Raw genomic sequence first — 12,350 nt, 5'->3', positions numbered from 1 at the left:
CAGATTTGCAAAAGGACACCTTCAACACGGCAACAAGGCCCGCATGCGCCACCATCATCGGCTCCAACCCCATCGAAGCCCAGCTCTCACAGGACAAAAGCTTCCAACCCACGCACTGCAGCCAAGGGGCCGAGCCGCGAGAGATCTGTTACACTCGGTGGCCACACCACGCCCAAGACCTTGCGTGGCGTCGCACGTTGGCTCATTCAGGCGAGGAGATGAGAGGAGGCATCGACACCGCTGACGCCAGGCTTTGTGCAGGTGTGCCGCCTGTCGAGGCGGAGGTGGGGGAGAAGCGGGTTGGGCGAGCTGTTTCACTGGCATTGAATTGCAGAGTTTTCCACGGGCACACAGTTGTTGTGAGATAGGGCCAAAGCCCGAGAAACACTATTGCAGGAAAAATGCAGGAAAAATCTAGGTTGATTCGAGTCAGTTTTGGATGCTTTATCCCCAACACTGGACTGATCGTGTTATATTGTGATCCAAATTCATATACTAAAGGGAGGCTAATTTCTGACGAGCGGAGTGAGACCCGTCGCCGGAGGCTTGGGCCGAAGCGTAGCGGGCTGATGATGGGACCCGCATGTAATTGTCAACGCGCGAAACTATACATGTCATCTTGAGTTATTGATCATTTCGATGTAAAGGTAAGAGGTTTCGACCTCGTTTTCGAAAGAAAAAAAAACTCTGCTTCAAGATAAGATGTGCCAACGTTTAGTAGAACAATGGTAGTTGTAGTATATATTGAAGTAATTCTTTATGCCTTTGCATGAGAGAATTCGATAGTTACATGTGTAGAGGTGCATGCATAATTTTGAGCTGCACGTATATATATACACGGTTCTAGCTAGTGCTGAACGCTACTGTGGAATTGGCCGCCGGTTCTGTGGCCTTATTCATTCACGTGACGTATAGTGCTGCCGGCTCCTCGTACGCTAATCACGAGTTCACCTTGGAGCAGCTGAGCCTGATCTGCCCCTGCGTCCCGGTGAGCGGCGAGATGTTGCCCATCTTGACCATGGCCGTCGCGAAGGCGCTGCTGAACGCCGCCCCGCTGGACGCGAAGTTCCTGACGGTGTTGTCGGTGCTGCCGTTGTTGAACAGCACCTGGTCGGAGTGCAGGAGCCCCTTCTGGGAGAGCAGGTTGGTGTAGTAGGCGTTGTCAAAGGCGTTAGCGGTCGTGGCGTCCAACGCCGCCAGGTTGCCGTTGCCGCCGGACTGCGGGCAGTTGGCCTTGAGCGAGGTCGCGAATGCGGCGTTGATGTTGGTGTCGCCGCCGTAGATCCGCGACCGGAAGTTCTGGCACTGCGCCCGCCCGATGGTGTGCGCGCCGGAGAGCGCCACCATGTCCACCGTGTTGAGGTTCTTCTTGGCGAACGCGGCCTGGAGCTGTGCGAGGCTGGAGCCAGGGCCCGGGAGGTCCCCGGTATTCCCGGTTGCGCTCGTGGAGTCCCGTCTGCCGAGAGGAACTGTCCATGACGGGCCGCCGAGCTGCATCACGTGATTCCAAATAAGAAAAACGATAGCTTCAGCACCAGCTTTAAGGAGGTATATGGTCGCGCGTCGTAGACGATGATGTTACTTACGGCGACGACAGAGTCACGGGCGGCGACGGTGAGGATGTCAGCGCAGGAGACGGTCTGCTTGCAGATACCCTCGAGCTGGGTCTTGATGTTGTCGATGACGCCGAAGCCAAACAGCGAACCGGCGTTCGCAGGCGCGTTCTGCTCGTTGCCCGACAGCAGAACGGACGCGTCACAGCCCTGCAGCCAGATCAAGGTACCATGCACGGTTGAAAACTGGTTAATCCCGGCTGTTTTTACTGAAGCAAGTTACTCCGTAAAGTTAATTAAGAAAACAAGTGTGCCGGTTATGGTGAAACACTGAAGCTTGCTCACATTAACAAAGCAGTCGTGGAAGTGCAGCCTGAGCAGCGACGCGCCCATGCGGGGGTTGCTGCTCACGGCGGCCGCCACGCCGCTCTTGATGGTGGCCAGAGCCCTGGGGCACGACGTGTCGTAGAACGTCGACGACAGCTGCGCCGACGCCGTGGCGGCCAGAGCCACCAGCAACACCAAAGAAATGCAAGAGGCAGATGCCATGTCTATGGCTAGCTACAAGACCCAAGCTATATTGCGGCGTGCCTCTAACTGGTTTGCTGCCTGGACTTGTTATCTGGCTGTGGCTTGTGCAAGAGTTGGCTGCATTGCATGCATATTTATAGCCGGCGATTTAGCTCACGTGCAACCTGCGCACCACTCCCTGCCCCCCACTTGGGATAAACTTCCAAATTTAACGTCCGATTAGTCAGGCGCTGGGGATGAAGCATCCAAACTCCATGGCCGATTAGTCCAGGGCAAGCCAGTGACGTCTGGCGATCGACTTCGACGTACTCGGCATCCAATATCCGCCCGGCGCCGTCGTGCGGCCAGCTAGACGTCCGAACAGGGATGTGGGTATAGACAAACTCGCCGTTTTTCTTGAAGGTTCACGCGTGCATCCAACCGTGGCAACCTTCAGCTTTAATTCGCTACCGCCAACACGAACCCTGCATTTTCCTGCAATAGGGCCAACTCGAATGATATCTCTCGGCCTTGGCCTTATCATGCATCGATCGCGTGCTTGTGGAAACAACTCAATGCTAGCAAAACGGAACTTTAAGCTTTAGATTAACCTAATAAGGCTGCAATCCTATATAGGAGTAACTAGAAATTATAATAATTAGGGATTAGCTTGCTTGATGGAGCCTGAGATGGAAAAAAACATTTTATTTAATGGGAGTTGGCTTAATCGATGGTCTTATTTTTCAGATCAAATGCTTTCTTATATACCCATCCCAATGACATGATTACAAAAGATACTGGATTGTAAGACTTTGCAAGCAGATATGCAAGCATATTTGCGCTACTTATATGCTTAAGATCATCTATTTTATATATTTGACAAGATGATAATCTAGAGCATCCCCACCGGTGCCCCCGAAACGGCCTTTGGATGGTCTAGGGCAAAAACGGCTCCCACCGGGCGTTCCCTAGATGTTGCCGACGTGAACTGTGGCCCGATAACTAGAATGGCACCCCGCATGAGGGTCGAACGGGGCGCGCCAGCAATGCACGACAAAGCCGTCCTGGCATCAACACAACGCCATCCAGCCCGCCCCGCCCACTCCTATCTGAAAGACGCGGTTTCTCTCCACCCCACGAATCTAGCCCGCCCGCCGCATTGTTTGGGACGCAATATCTTAGGACACCCAATGAAGAGGACACAACTAGAATATTGGCTCAAAATGAAACAAGGAGATTTCCAGATATACTTGAAAGCATCAAAGGCATGCATCGGGTTGGAACAATTCCCCTTATCATGCATCAGTTTTTAGTAGACTTGCTGAAGGCCATGCCACTACATTCAACTACGAGATCAATGGTACGTCACACATAGAACAAATGATATTACTTAGCTTATGGTATTTATCTTCGAGCTATCCTGTAGTGGAGCACACCCGAGTAGGCATCGGCGCGCTCGATCCATACGTTTATGTGCAGACTGGAGCTGCGTGGAACGTCCATGGATGCTAGCAAAAAACGGCGATACAGCCCGGAGCTATGCACTGAATACATGTGTGGATGAACCGTGTGGTCTGACTAATCGCATGAGTCAGCGTACGTCCAAGGCAAATCAGCCTCGATCTGACTTGCCGCACAGCCATTTTGTGTCCCAGTCGCCGTCTCTCAGAGCGAGAAAATTCAGCAGATGCCATGTCGAGCTGACAGCCTGATTTGATTTCTCCTCTACTTCGTGTGAAGCGCCAGCACGCCACGGTGGTGGCTGTCTGGGCCTGACCCGCTGGGGGAACGCAGCATTGGGTTGTTTCTGACGGCAGGCGGCTCCTATTGCATGCCCGGGGCGCGATCAGCCGGAATGGGCTGCCGCACTAGGACGCCACGCTGGCTACAGTCTGCTCGCTGTGTTACCTGACCGTTCCGGTTTTTTGAAAAATATTCTGATTTTCAGAGATTTGAAAAACAATTTGAATTAAACAAATGTTCAGATTTTAAAAATGTTCAAGTTTCAACAGCGTTCAAATTTCTAAAATACTCAAAGCAAAAAATACTGAAATTAAAAAATGATGATATTTTAGAACTTTCCTGGAGGAGAGGCGACCCCGTGGAGATTTGGCTAAGGAAGATGCTCAAGCAATCTGTGCTCGGGCTTGCTTCACTAGAGCGAACAATGGCGCGAAAAAGATCGAGGATTCGCTGGTTGAGAGAGGGGGGCGTAACACTGCACTTTTCAATGCCGTGGCTAATGGAAGAAGAGTGAAAATTCACATTGCATTGGTGAAAATTGGAGAGGAGCTGGTTACGGATCAGGAGAGTAAAGTGGAGGCTTTCACGGAGGCTTACTACCAGCTGTTAGGGAAGGTGCAACCCAGAGAGCATTCAATCGATCTGTTAGACATACCGACGGCCGAGTTACAGGAACTGGATGACATGTTTACTGAGAAGGAAATCTGGGGGTGGTCAAGGACCTGCATCCTGACCGGGCGCTAGGACCGGATGGGTTCACAAGAGCTTTTTATCAGAGAGCATGGCCAGTTATCAAGAGGGACAATATAGCCAGGCTGTTCAAGCTCAGCGTGGGAGATGGCCGTGGCTTTTCCCGTCTAAACAGAGCCCTGATCACGTTGATCCCTAAGAAACTGGATGCCATGGAGGTTAAGGACTATTGCCCCATTAGTCTGGTGCATAGCTTTGCCAAACTATTCTCCAAAATAATGGCAAACAAACTTCGGAGAAGGTGTTATCACCAGAATTTGACCGGATCAGAGGTGGGCCGCGATTAAGATGGGCTTGAAGAATATACACGGAAGAAATACATGAATCGGCCTTGTATACAAAGTTTGGGCTAGTTTGCCCGTGTATATGTAAATATAGTAGGATACGTGTCGGTTAGATAGAATTTGGCTCGTGCACGGTTGGGATTATTCCCACGTTAGAAAGTCTACGGACTATAAATATGTATCTAGGGTTATTGAGAAAAACAACAATCACGTTCATCACAAACCAATCTAGGCGCATCGCCAACCCCTTGTTTCGAGGGTTTCTTCCGGGTAAGCATGCATGCCTAGATCGCATCGCATCTTGCGATCTAGGCAATACACGTTTATTCGCTGTTCATGCGTTGCTCGTCTTTGAAGCCTTGTTGATGGCGAGCAACGTAGTTATCATAGATGTGTTAGGGTTAGCATTGTTTCATCGTATCACATGCTTTTGTCCATGCAACCCTTAGACGTCTAGCCGCCCTTACACCTATCTTAGGTGTAAGGGCGGCACCTCGCTTGATCATTATCTAGTAGATCCGATCCGTTATGATTGCTCCTTGTTCTTCAAAGATTAGTTTAATATCTGCATAGTTAGGCCTTGCAAACGGGTTGCAGGATCCAGTAGCACGTAGGGTGTAGTTTTCTAGCCCTAGATGAGATGTTCCGGGGATCAACTTCATGTTGGTTTTTAGGCCTTGTCTAGGGTCGGTTTATTATCACCGTGCGTGGCTGCCAGGCTCAATCACGCGTAGGATGTTCCGATTATGTGGTGAAAACCCTAAATCGTCGTAGGTCGTTTTAGCTTTATATCGATCAAGCAGGACCACCATGTGATCGTATACCTCATACGAATCATGGGTGGATCGGCTCCTTGAGCCGATTCACGAGACAACCCGAGAGCCGATCGAGGCTCGTATTTAATGTTTACGTGTATGCCATGCGGGAAACTAAGCGAAGCAAATCCATCACCTTCCCGACCAGGTATAGGTCAGGTGGCACGCCCTGCACCGGCATCGGACGTGTGTGCCGAGGTTTTGCGGGCCGTCGCTCGAGGGACCAGGGCCAGCCGCAGTCCCGGGAGCCTCCCGGCTCTACTTGTGTTGCCCGTCGTTGCTCGCCGGTGGGTTTCGACCGCAACACATTCCGGCACGCCCGGTGGGACAGTCTTCGACATCAGCTCGCATCGCCATCTACATCTGAGATGGCGGAAGGTACTCCAGTCACGTACGAAGATCTGACTGAGGAGCTCAAGAAGAAGTATGACGAGGTCAAAGTGATCCTCGAAGCCGACCTCATCGGCTCTTTCCAGAGAATCCGCTCACACGGCATCAGGTGGAAAGGATTCTCACCTGAAGGCGCGCTCGATGGAGTGGACCTGTCCGCCCCTTCAGAAGAACGCACCAGGTCTCTGCGTCAGGAGATTAATTTCATGGTGGCTCATTCGTTGCACCGCCATTCCGAGAGCCTCGGTGAACACTTTGGAGCGTGTCGCCCTTCGGGTGATCCGGAAATCATGAGGCATCGGCACTCTCCGTCGGGACCTGCTCTAGGGACTCACCAAAGTGAGATACCACTCCGAGTCCCGACCACCGCTGCCGTTCGCGTTGGCAGCACCAGAAGTGCCGAGTTCACCGGCATTCGTCGTCTACAAGATCGGTGGTGACCCTAGTGATTACCAGTTCTTGTATGAGGCGCCCAAGGAGATCCCTCACGGGTACACGTGCACATACGTGCCAGACTGCAGTAACTGGGCACTCACGAACCGGGACCGCAACGAGCGGGGACTTCGGAACAGCGAGGAGGAACTTCGGGATCAGATCTTGAGAAGCGGACGTGGCTAGCTAAGTATGCCACTCCGACGAACCTCCGAGCTCAACTCCTGCGGTTGGCTCGAGCTTGAGAAGCAAGCGTGGCTGGCTAAGTATGCCACTCTAGCGAATCTTCGGAGTTCGACTCTGCAGCCAGCACCGCGGATCGGATCGGTACAATCTTGAGAGACCGAGTTCGGCATGGTGCCGAAAAGGAGGGCAATCGGCTATTCCAAGCCGTACCCCAACGAGTACGATTTGATCCCACTACCACCCAAATATCGGCTCCCCGAATTCTCCAAATTTAGTGGATCGGATGGCTCGAGCTCAATCGAGCATGTGAGCCGATATTTGGCACAGCCTGGGCACGATCTCGGCGTCGGATGAACTACGTGTGAGGTTCTTCGCACGAGTCCCTCACAGGATCGGCTTTCGGGTGGTACACATCGCTGCCACCAGACTCAATCCGGACTTGGAAGCAGTTGGAAGAACAGTTCCACATGCAGTATCACTCCGAGGCTTCCGAGGCTGGCATTGCCGATCTAGCACAAGTACGACAGAACCGCGGAGAAACAGTGTCAGAATACATCCAGCGCTTCAGGACCGTTAGGAACCGATGCTATTCGGCTCGTGTGACTGAAAAAGAAGCAGTCGAGTTGGCAGTGGTGGGTCTCGCATCGCCGATCAAGGATGTGGCCTCCCAAGCAGACTACCCTTCACTGGCACATATGGTGCGAAGGCTGTCATTATATGAACGAGCGCCACCCGAGAGGTGTACCGGGATAAATTCAAGCGTGCGGTGGTCCTGGTTGAGGCGAGATGAAGATGAAGGCTCGCGGGAGATCAAGAGGTAGCGATGGCTGAATGGACTCGGGGGCAAGCCCCGTGTCCTGCAAATGGGTTAAGCCACAAGGTCCTCCAAGAGGGTTTGACTTTGACGTGACCAAGGCTGAGCAAATTTTCGACCTCCTACTTAAGGAGAAGCAGCTAAAGGTACCCGAAGGCCACAAAATCCCCACAGCACAGGAGCTGAACGGAAAGCCATACTGCAAGTGGCATAACACGTTCACTCATACCACCAACGACTGCAGGGTGTGGCGTCAACAGATCCAAATGGCGATAGAACAAGGGCGTCTAATTTTCAGCCAGTACGCCATGAAAGTCGACACACACCCCTTCCCCGCCGTTAACATGGTGGAGTGCACTTACCCTGGGAGGTGCCAGCCAGGTTTCTCGTTCAACATCAACATGGTAGGACCTGGGCACCACCCTGGTAAGGACAGAGACGAGGGCAGCTGCTCTCATAACAAGGACAAAGAGGAAGCCGTTCCACGCGATCGGCTCCGGCACGATGGCAAGCGCTACATCACAGAGGGAGAAGTGAAGAATGTGAGATATCGGCGACCTCTCTCTCGATCACCTCCTCAACAAATATGTGAGTCAATACGACCAACGCCGACGATACGACAACGATGACGAAAGAGATCGTCGCGGCTAGCAGGGACGCCGGGAGACATCGTCGGCATGATCGCGACGAGGAGAGATATGAGCGCCACGCCGGGGAAAAGTCAAGAGAGCAAGACGACGTGGATAGGCAGCGGGACTGTCCCTTCTTCGGTACACCTGCTGGGATTCGGGAATGAGCCGATTGCCTACAATCGGCAACGCGCCGAATGTAGACAGAAGAAGAAGGATGCAGGTGACGTGTCCGTGTTCAAACGTCTAGGGCCTCTCCCGCCTCGGAACAAGCACGCTGAGTCTTCTCGGGTGGAAGATCTCGAGGAGTTAGAAGACGATGAGGAAGAAGAAGAAGATAAGTACCACCGGCCAAGGTGGTGCCCTGATGGACTCAGCCGTTCCCAAAAGCGTAGGGTCCAGCGACTACGTGGTTTGGAGGAAGCCGAAAGGTTACACCTGCACACGTTAAGGAAGGCGCGGCCTGATCTGGCCGCGAAAATTCAGCGAACTCTGGACGAAGAAGGTCGGCCACAAAAGAAAGAGTGGCGCCCGGACAAAGAAAGCCGATGATGAGACATCGGCTGGCACAAACATGGTGTTCATCCTTCCGGGGAGTTTAGTGCTCCGAGATTAGACGAAGCACCTGTGGCACAACTTGGCTCGCGGCCCACGGCCGGTTATCTTTGAGAAGCCACGAGAAAGAAGCTACGGACACACCGAAGGCCCCAGTACTTGCGAGGTTATATCAATGGGCAGCACTGTCAACAAGATGCTTGGTGGACACCGGAGCGGCAGTCAACATTATGCCATACTCCATGCTACGTCGGTTGGGACGCTCTAGCTCGGATCTGATCAAGACCAATGTTACACTGAGCAATTTCAACGGCCAAGCATCTGAAGCACAAGGCGTTCTGAACGTGGATCTGACCGTAGGAAGAAAAACCATCCCTACGACGTTCTTTATTGTCGATAGCAAGAGCACCTATGCTGTCCTGCTAGGGAGAGATTGGATCCACACCAACTGTTGCATTCCATCCACGATGCACCAATGTTTAATACAGTGGGATGGAGATGAAGTAGTGGTCGTCCAAGCAGATGACTCAGCCGAGATTTCAACGGCTGGCATGAACGTTTCGGAGACGACATGCCAAGAGCCACTCTCAGGCATCACTTTGGACGACTGCGAGCGCATCGACGTGACGAAGGACGGGGTGAGGCTGGTCTTATCCACCGGCCTGACCGTGTAACAAGAGCAAAATCTATGGATGTGCGTGGCAAGGCCGATCCTTGTGATCGGCCCCAAAAAATAAAAAGGGATAATCTCGTCTCAAGCATGTCACGTGGTTATAGTAAAGCAAGACCAAGACGTAAACCTTCATTGAGCGATTCAATCAACATGGAGGCCGATTCCAGTAATCGGCCAAAATTATCCTCACCATACGTTCTGCCTGTGTTCAACGTCGATCTAACGGGCAACGGGTTTACATCAGCTGATGAGCTGGAAGAAGTCAACATTGGTCCTGATGGAGCCGATGTCCAAGTACAGTGCCTTGGCTAACTACAGAGCTGATTTCTGCCGTTACCTGACAGATTCGGCTCGGGGGGCACCTAATCAGATGAACATGTGCGATACATGTGCAGTGAAATATTGGGGGCCGATAGGAAAATCGGCCAGTAAAAAATCACGTTCCGTGCAGTGAAATATTGGGGGCCTGGCCGATAGAAAAATCGGCCAGTAAAAGAAAATGTGTACATGCAAGTATACAAGTAAAGCCGATGCACAACCATCGACTCTAGTACAAATTACACAGGGGGACTCTACTGAAGGAACATTTCGAGGACATGGAGGGCATCAACACGAACACGATCCACCTCCGCGATCTCGGCCTCATCATCTTCGTCTTCGCCTGCTACCAGCTGCGCGTTCAAGGCAACAAGAAAACATCAGGAGACAGCAAGGGAGCAAGGTAGGTCTAGAGGGAAGGATCATACCTCTCCTGAGACCAGAGGAACAGCCGATGAAGAGGTGATCGGCTCTGGTGTTTCTGCTGTCGGCTTGGCCAAATTGGCCACCTTCTCAACTACACTCGTAGAAGTTGCTAGGACCAGAGTGGCGGATGGCATGGGTACCTCCTCGACTTCCCCACTGGAGGCGTCATCAGTTTGCAGAGGAAGAGGTTAGCCGATAAGAACGACAAGGGGTCAGCATGCAAAATGAGCTGGGGAGAGGATGGATTTACGTTTGATATCTCCTGGTTTGATGGAAAGTCTTTTGGTTCCTTGCGAGCTCTCTTGATGCATCGGCTCTTTGTGCGTGGGCTGCCCTGCCCCGCTTTGATGGGAGTTTGGGAAACGACAGGATCAGTGGCTGACCTTTTCTTGGAAGCCGACGGTGGCAAGTCCGGCTGACTCTGCGTGGTGGTTTTCTCAGGATTGCCCGAGCTCGAGTCCCTTCGACTGAACTGTGTATCCTCACCGTTGTTCTCGCCTTGACTGAGGCTCGGGGGGCAGCTGACCTAGGAGTCACTCTGCTTTTGGAAGCTGGTTTGGGTGTCATCGGCTGGCTCTGCATCACAACCTCCTGCAAAGGTGATGAGTTTCGCAGAAGAAGGACCATCGGAGTTGCTGGGAGGAATCTGAAAGGGGAGCCGTCATCATCTGCAGGGTCAGGACCGTCCCGTTGCCGCAAGTAGACGAGCAAGGGTATAAAGGGAGATCAGCGCAAACCACTTCAAAAATAAATTGTGAGTAGTGGTACCCGCTCTGCAGGGATGTCATAATCGGCATCAAGCTGTTTCAGCAATGGTCCCAGAGCTCTCCTGAGGGCGTGAGTCTTCCACATGGATCACCAAGTTTCAAAACCAGTGACCAAACATGAAGCAATTCAAAGCAACAGACCAAAAATAGCCGATGCTTTTCAGAAGGTTTTCATGTTTCTCAAGGGGAGACAGTAGTAAGGCTAAAGCATCGGCTATTCCTGCGGTTTCCCAAATAGCATGGTGGGGTTTTGAAGACTCTATTGTACTATGAAAACCCAATCTTTAGGAAGATTAGGCCAGGCTCGTAAGCAGTCGGCCCAAGAAGTCAGATCTAGGTTTTGGTTCACGAAGGGAATTCTATTTGCCTTGCATGAAATCAGATGGGCAGGACTCTCGGTAGAACGAGGGCCAAGACAGAGAGATTTGAAAGAGAAGGATGTGGCAGTAGAATGCCTGATACCTAGAAATTAATGATAGAACGAAGCATTAATTCAGATGTCTGTTGTTAATTCTAGCATTATGTTCGGACCGCGAGGAGCGGTTAAGGATTACCTTCAGACCGGAAACCATGGTGTTGGCGTCGGATGATTCCGCCATTTGATGCGCTGTGGAGTTGGGACGGCACGGTTGAGATCTGAGATTCGTGGAGCTGCTTGAGCGGCGATTTGGGGATCTGAGGTTGCTTTCTTAGACGGAGGTCGCAGGTTACCGTTTGGAGGGGCAATTAGGTTGGCCTTACTCGTGTTTTATGGTAAAGCCCGATGCGATGCCATCGGCTCTTTTGGGGGATTGGTTGACTTTGACTATCGGCAAAATTAACTGAAAACACTTCTTCATTAATAATAAGGGTTTTAACAATGAAGAGCCGATTGCTCAAGAGAGGAAGAACAAAAGAAGAGCCGATTGCTCAGGAGCTACTAATCCTACACTACTAATCCTCGTTGGCCTCGTCGTCGGCATCGTAGCTGCCGTCGGCGCTGCTTCCGGAGAGTTCCTCGTCGCTGCTGCCCCAGCCCTCGGCCGGAGCCTCTTCTTCCTTGTCATCATCATCGTCTTCGCTGTCCGCCCAAGCACGGAAGCGCTTCGCCGGCGGATACCCAGCGAAGGAGGAGAAATCATCCTCCTCCTCTTCCTCCTCTTCCTCCTCTTCTTCTTCTTCCTCCTCCTCGTCGGAGGAGGTGGAGTTCGCCCAGGAGTGGAGGTCGTCTTCGCTCTCGCTCTCCAGCTCCCCTTCGATGAGGAACTGGAGGTTGTCCTCCCCATCGGTCAAGGGTAAGTCACCATCTGACCCGACGAGGGCCTCGAGTGGGCCATCTGGTACGTGGTCAAAGTCCCACTCTTGCTCGCTCGAGGAAGAAGATTGGAAAGAGAGGCCTGATGAGACGGAGGAAGAGGAAGACATTGCTACAGGGAAAGAGGGTTTTTTTTTGGTGCCGATGGTTGGAACAGAGCAAGGGGATGAAGAGGCGAGCCATTCGGCACAGTTAAATAAGGGGGGGTATA

General features: G+C 52.2%; 1 protein-coding gene across 1 annotated transcript; it reads right to left on the bottom strand.

Moving 5' to 3' along the window:
* Window positions 1–742: 742 nt before the first annotated feature.
* Window positions 743–2,174, bottom strand: LOC124673795 (peroxidase-like). The gene is made up of 3 exons (XM_047209834.1): window positions 1,899–2,174; window positions 1,587–1,763; window positions 743–1,491 (listed from the first exon to the last, which is right to left on the bottom strand). Exons 1-3 carry the CDS (start codon window positions 2,100–2,102, stop codon window positions 940–942), a joined length of 933 nt encoding a protein of 310 aa, XP_047065790.1. The 5' UTR covers window positions 2,103–2,174; the 3' UTR covers window positions 743–939.
* Window positions 2,175–12,350: the final 10,176 nt, after the last annotated feature.

This window comes from Lolium rigidum, chromosome 7, assembly GCF_022539505.1.
Source record: "Lolium rigidum isolate FL_2022 chromosome 7, APGP_CSIRO_Lrig_0.1, whole genome shotgun sequence".
In the NCBI taxonomy this organism is placed as follows: domain Eukaryota; kingdom Viridiplantae; phylum Streptophyta; class Magnoliopsida; order Poales; family Poaceae; genus Lolium; species Lolium rigidum.
This window is presented reverse-complemented; position numbering and strand designations above follow the sequence as displayed.

Bases quoted from the DNA above. Each gene is read 5' to 3' on its own strand.
- LOC124673795 (XM_047209834.1), bottom strand. From the start codon at position 2,102: ATGGCATCTGCCTCTTGCATTTCTTTGGTGTTGCTGGTGGCTCTGGCC. The intron at 1,764-1,898 runs GTGAGCAAGCTT...ATCTGGCTGCAG, and splicing joins TCCACGACTGCTTTGTTAAT to GGCTGTGACGCGTCCGTTCT. The intron at 1,492-1,586 runs GTAAGTAACATC...CACGTGATGCAG, and splicing joins CCCGTGACTCTGTCGTCGCC to CTCGGCGGCCCGTCATGGAC.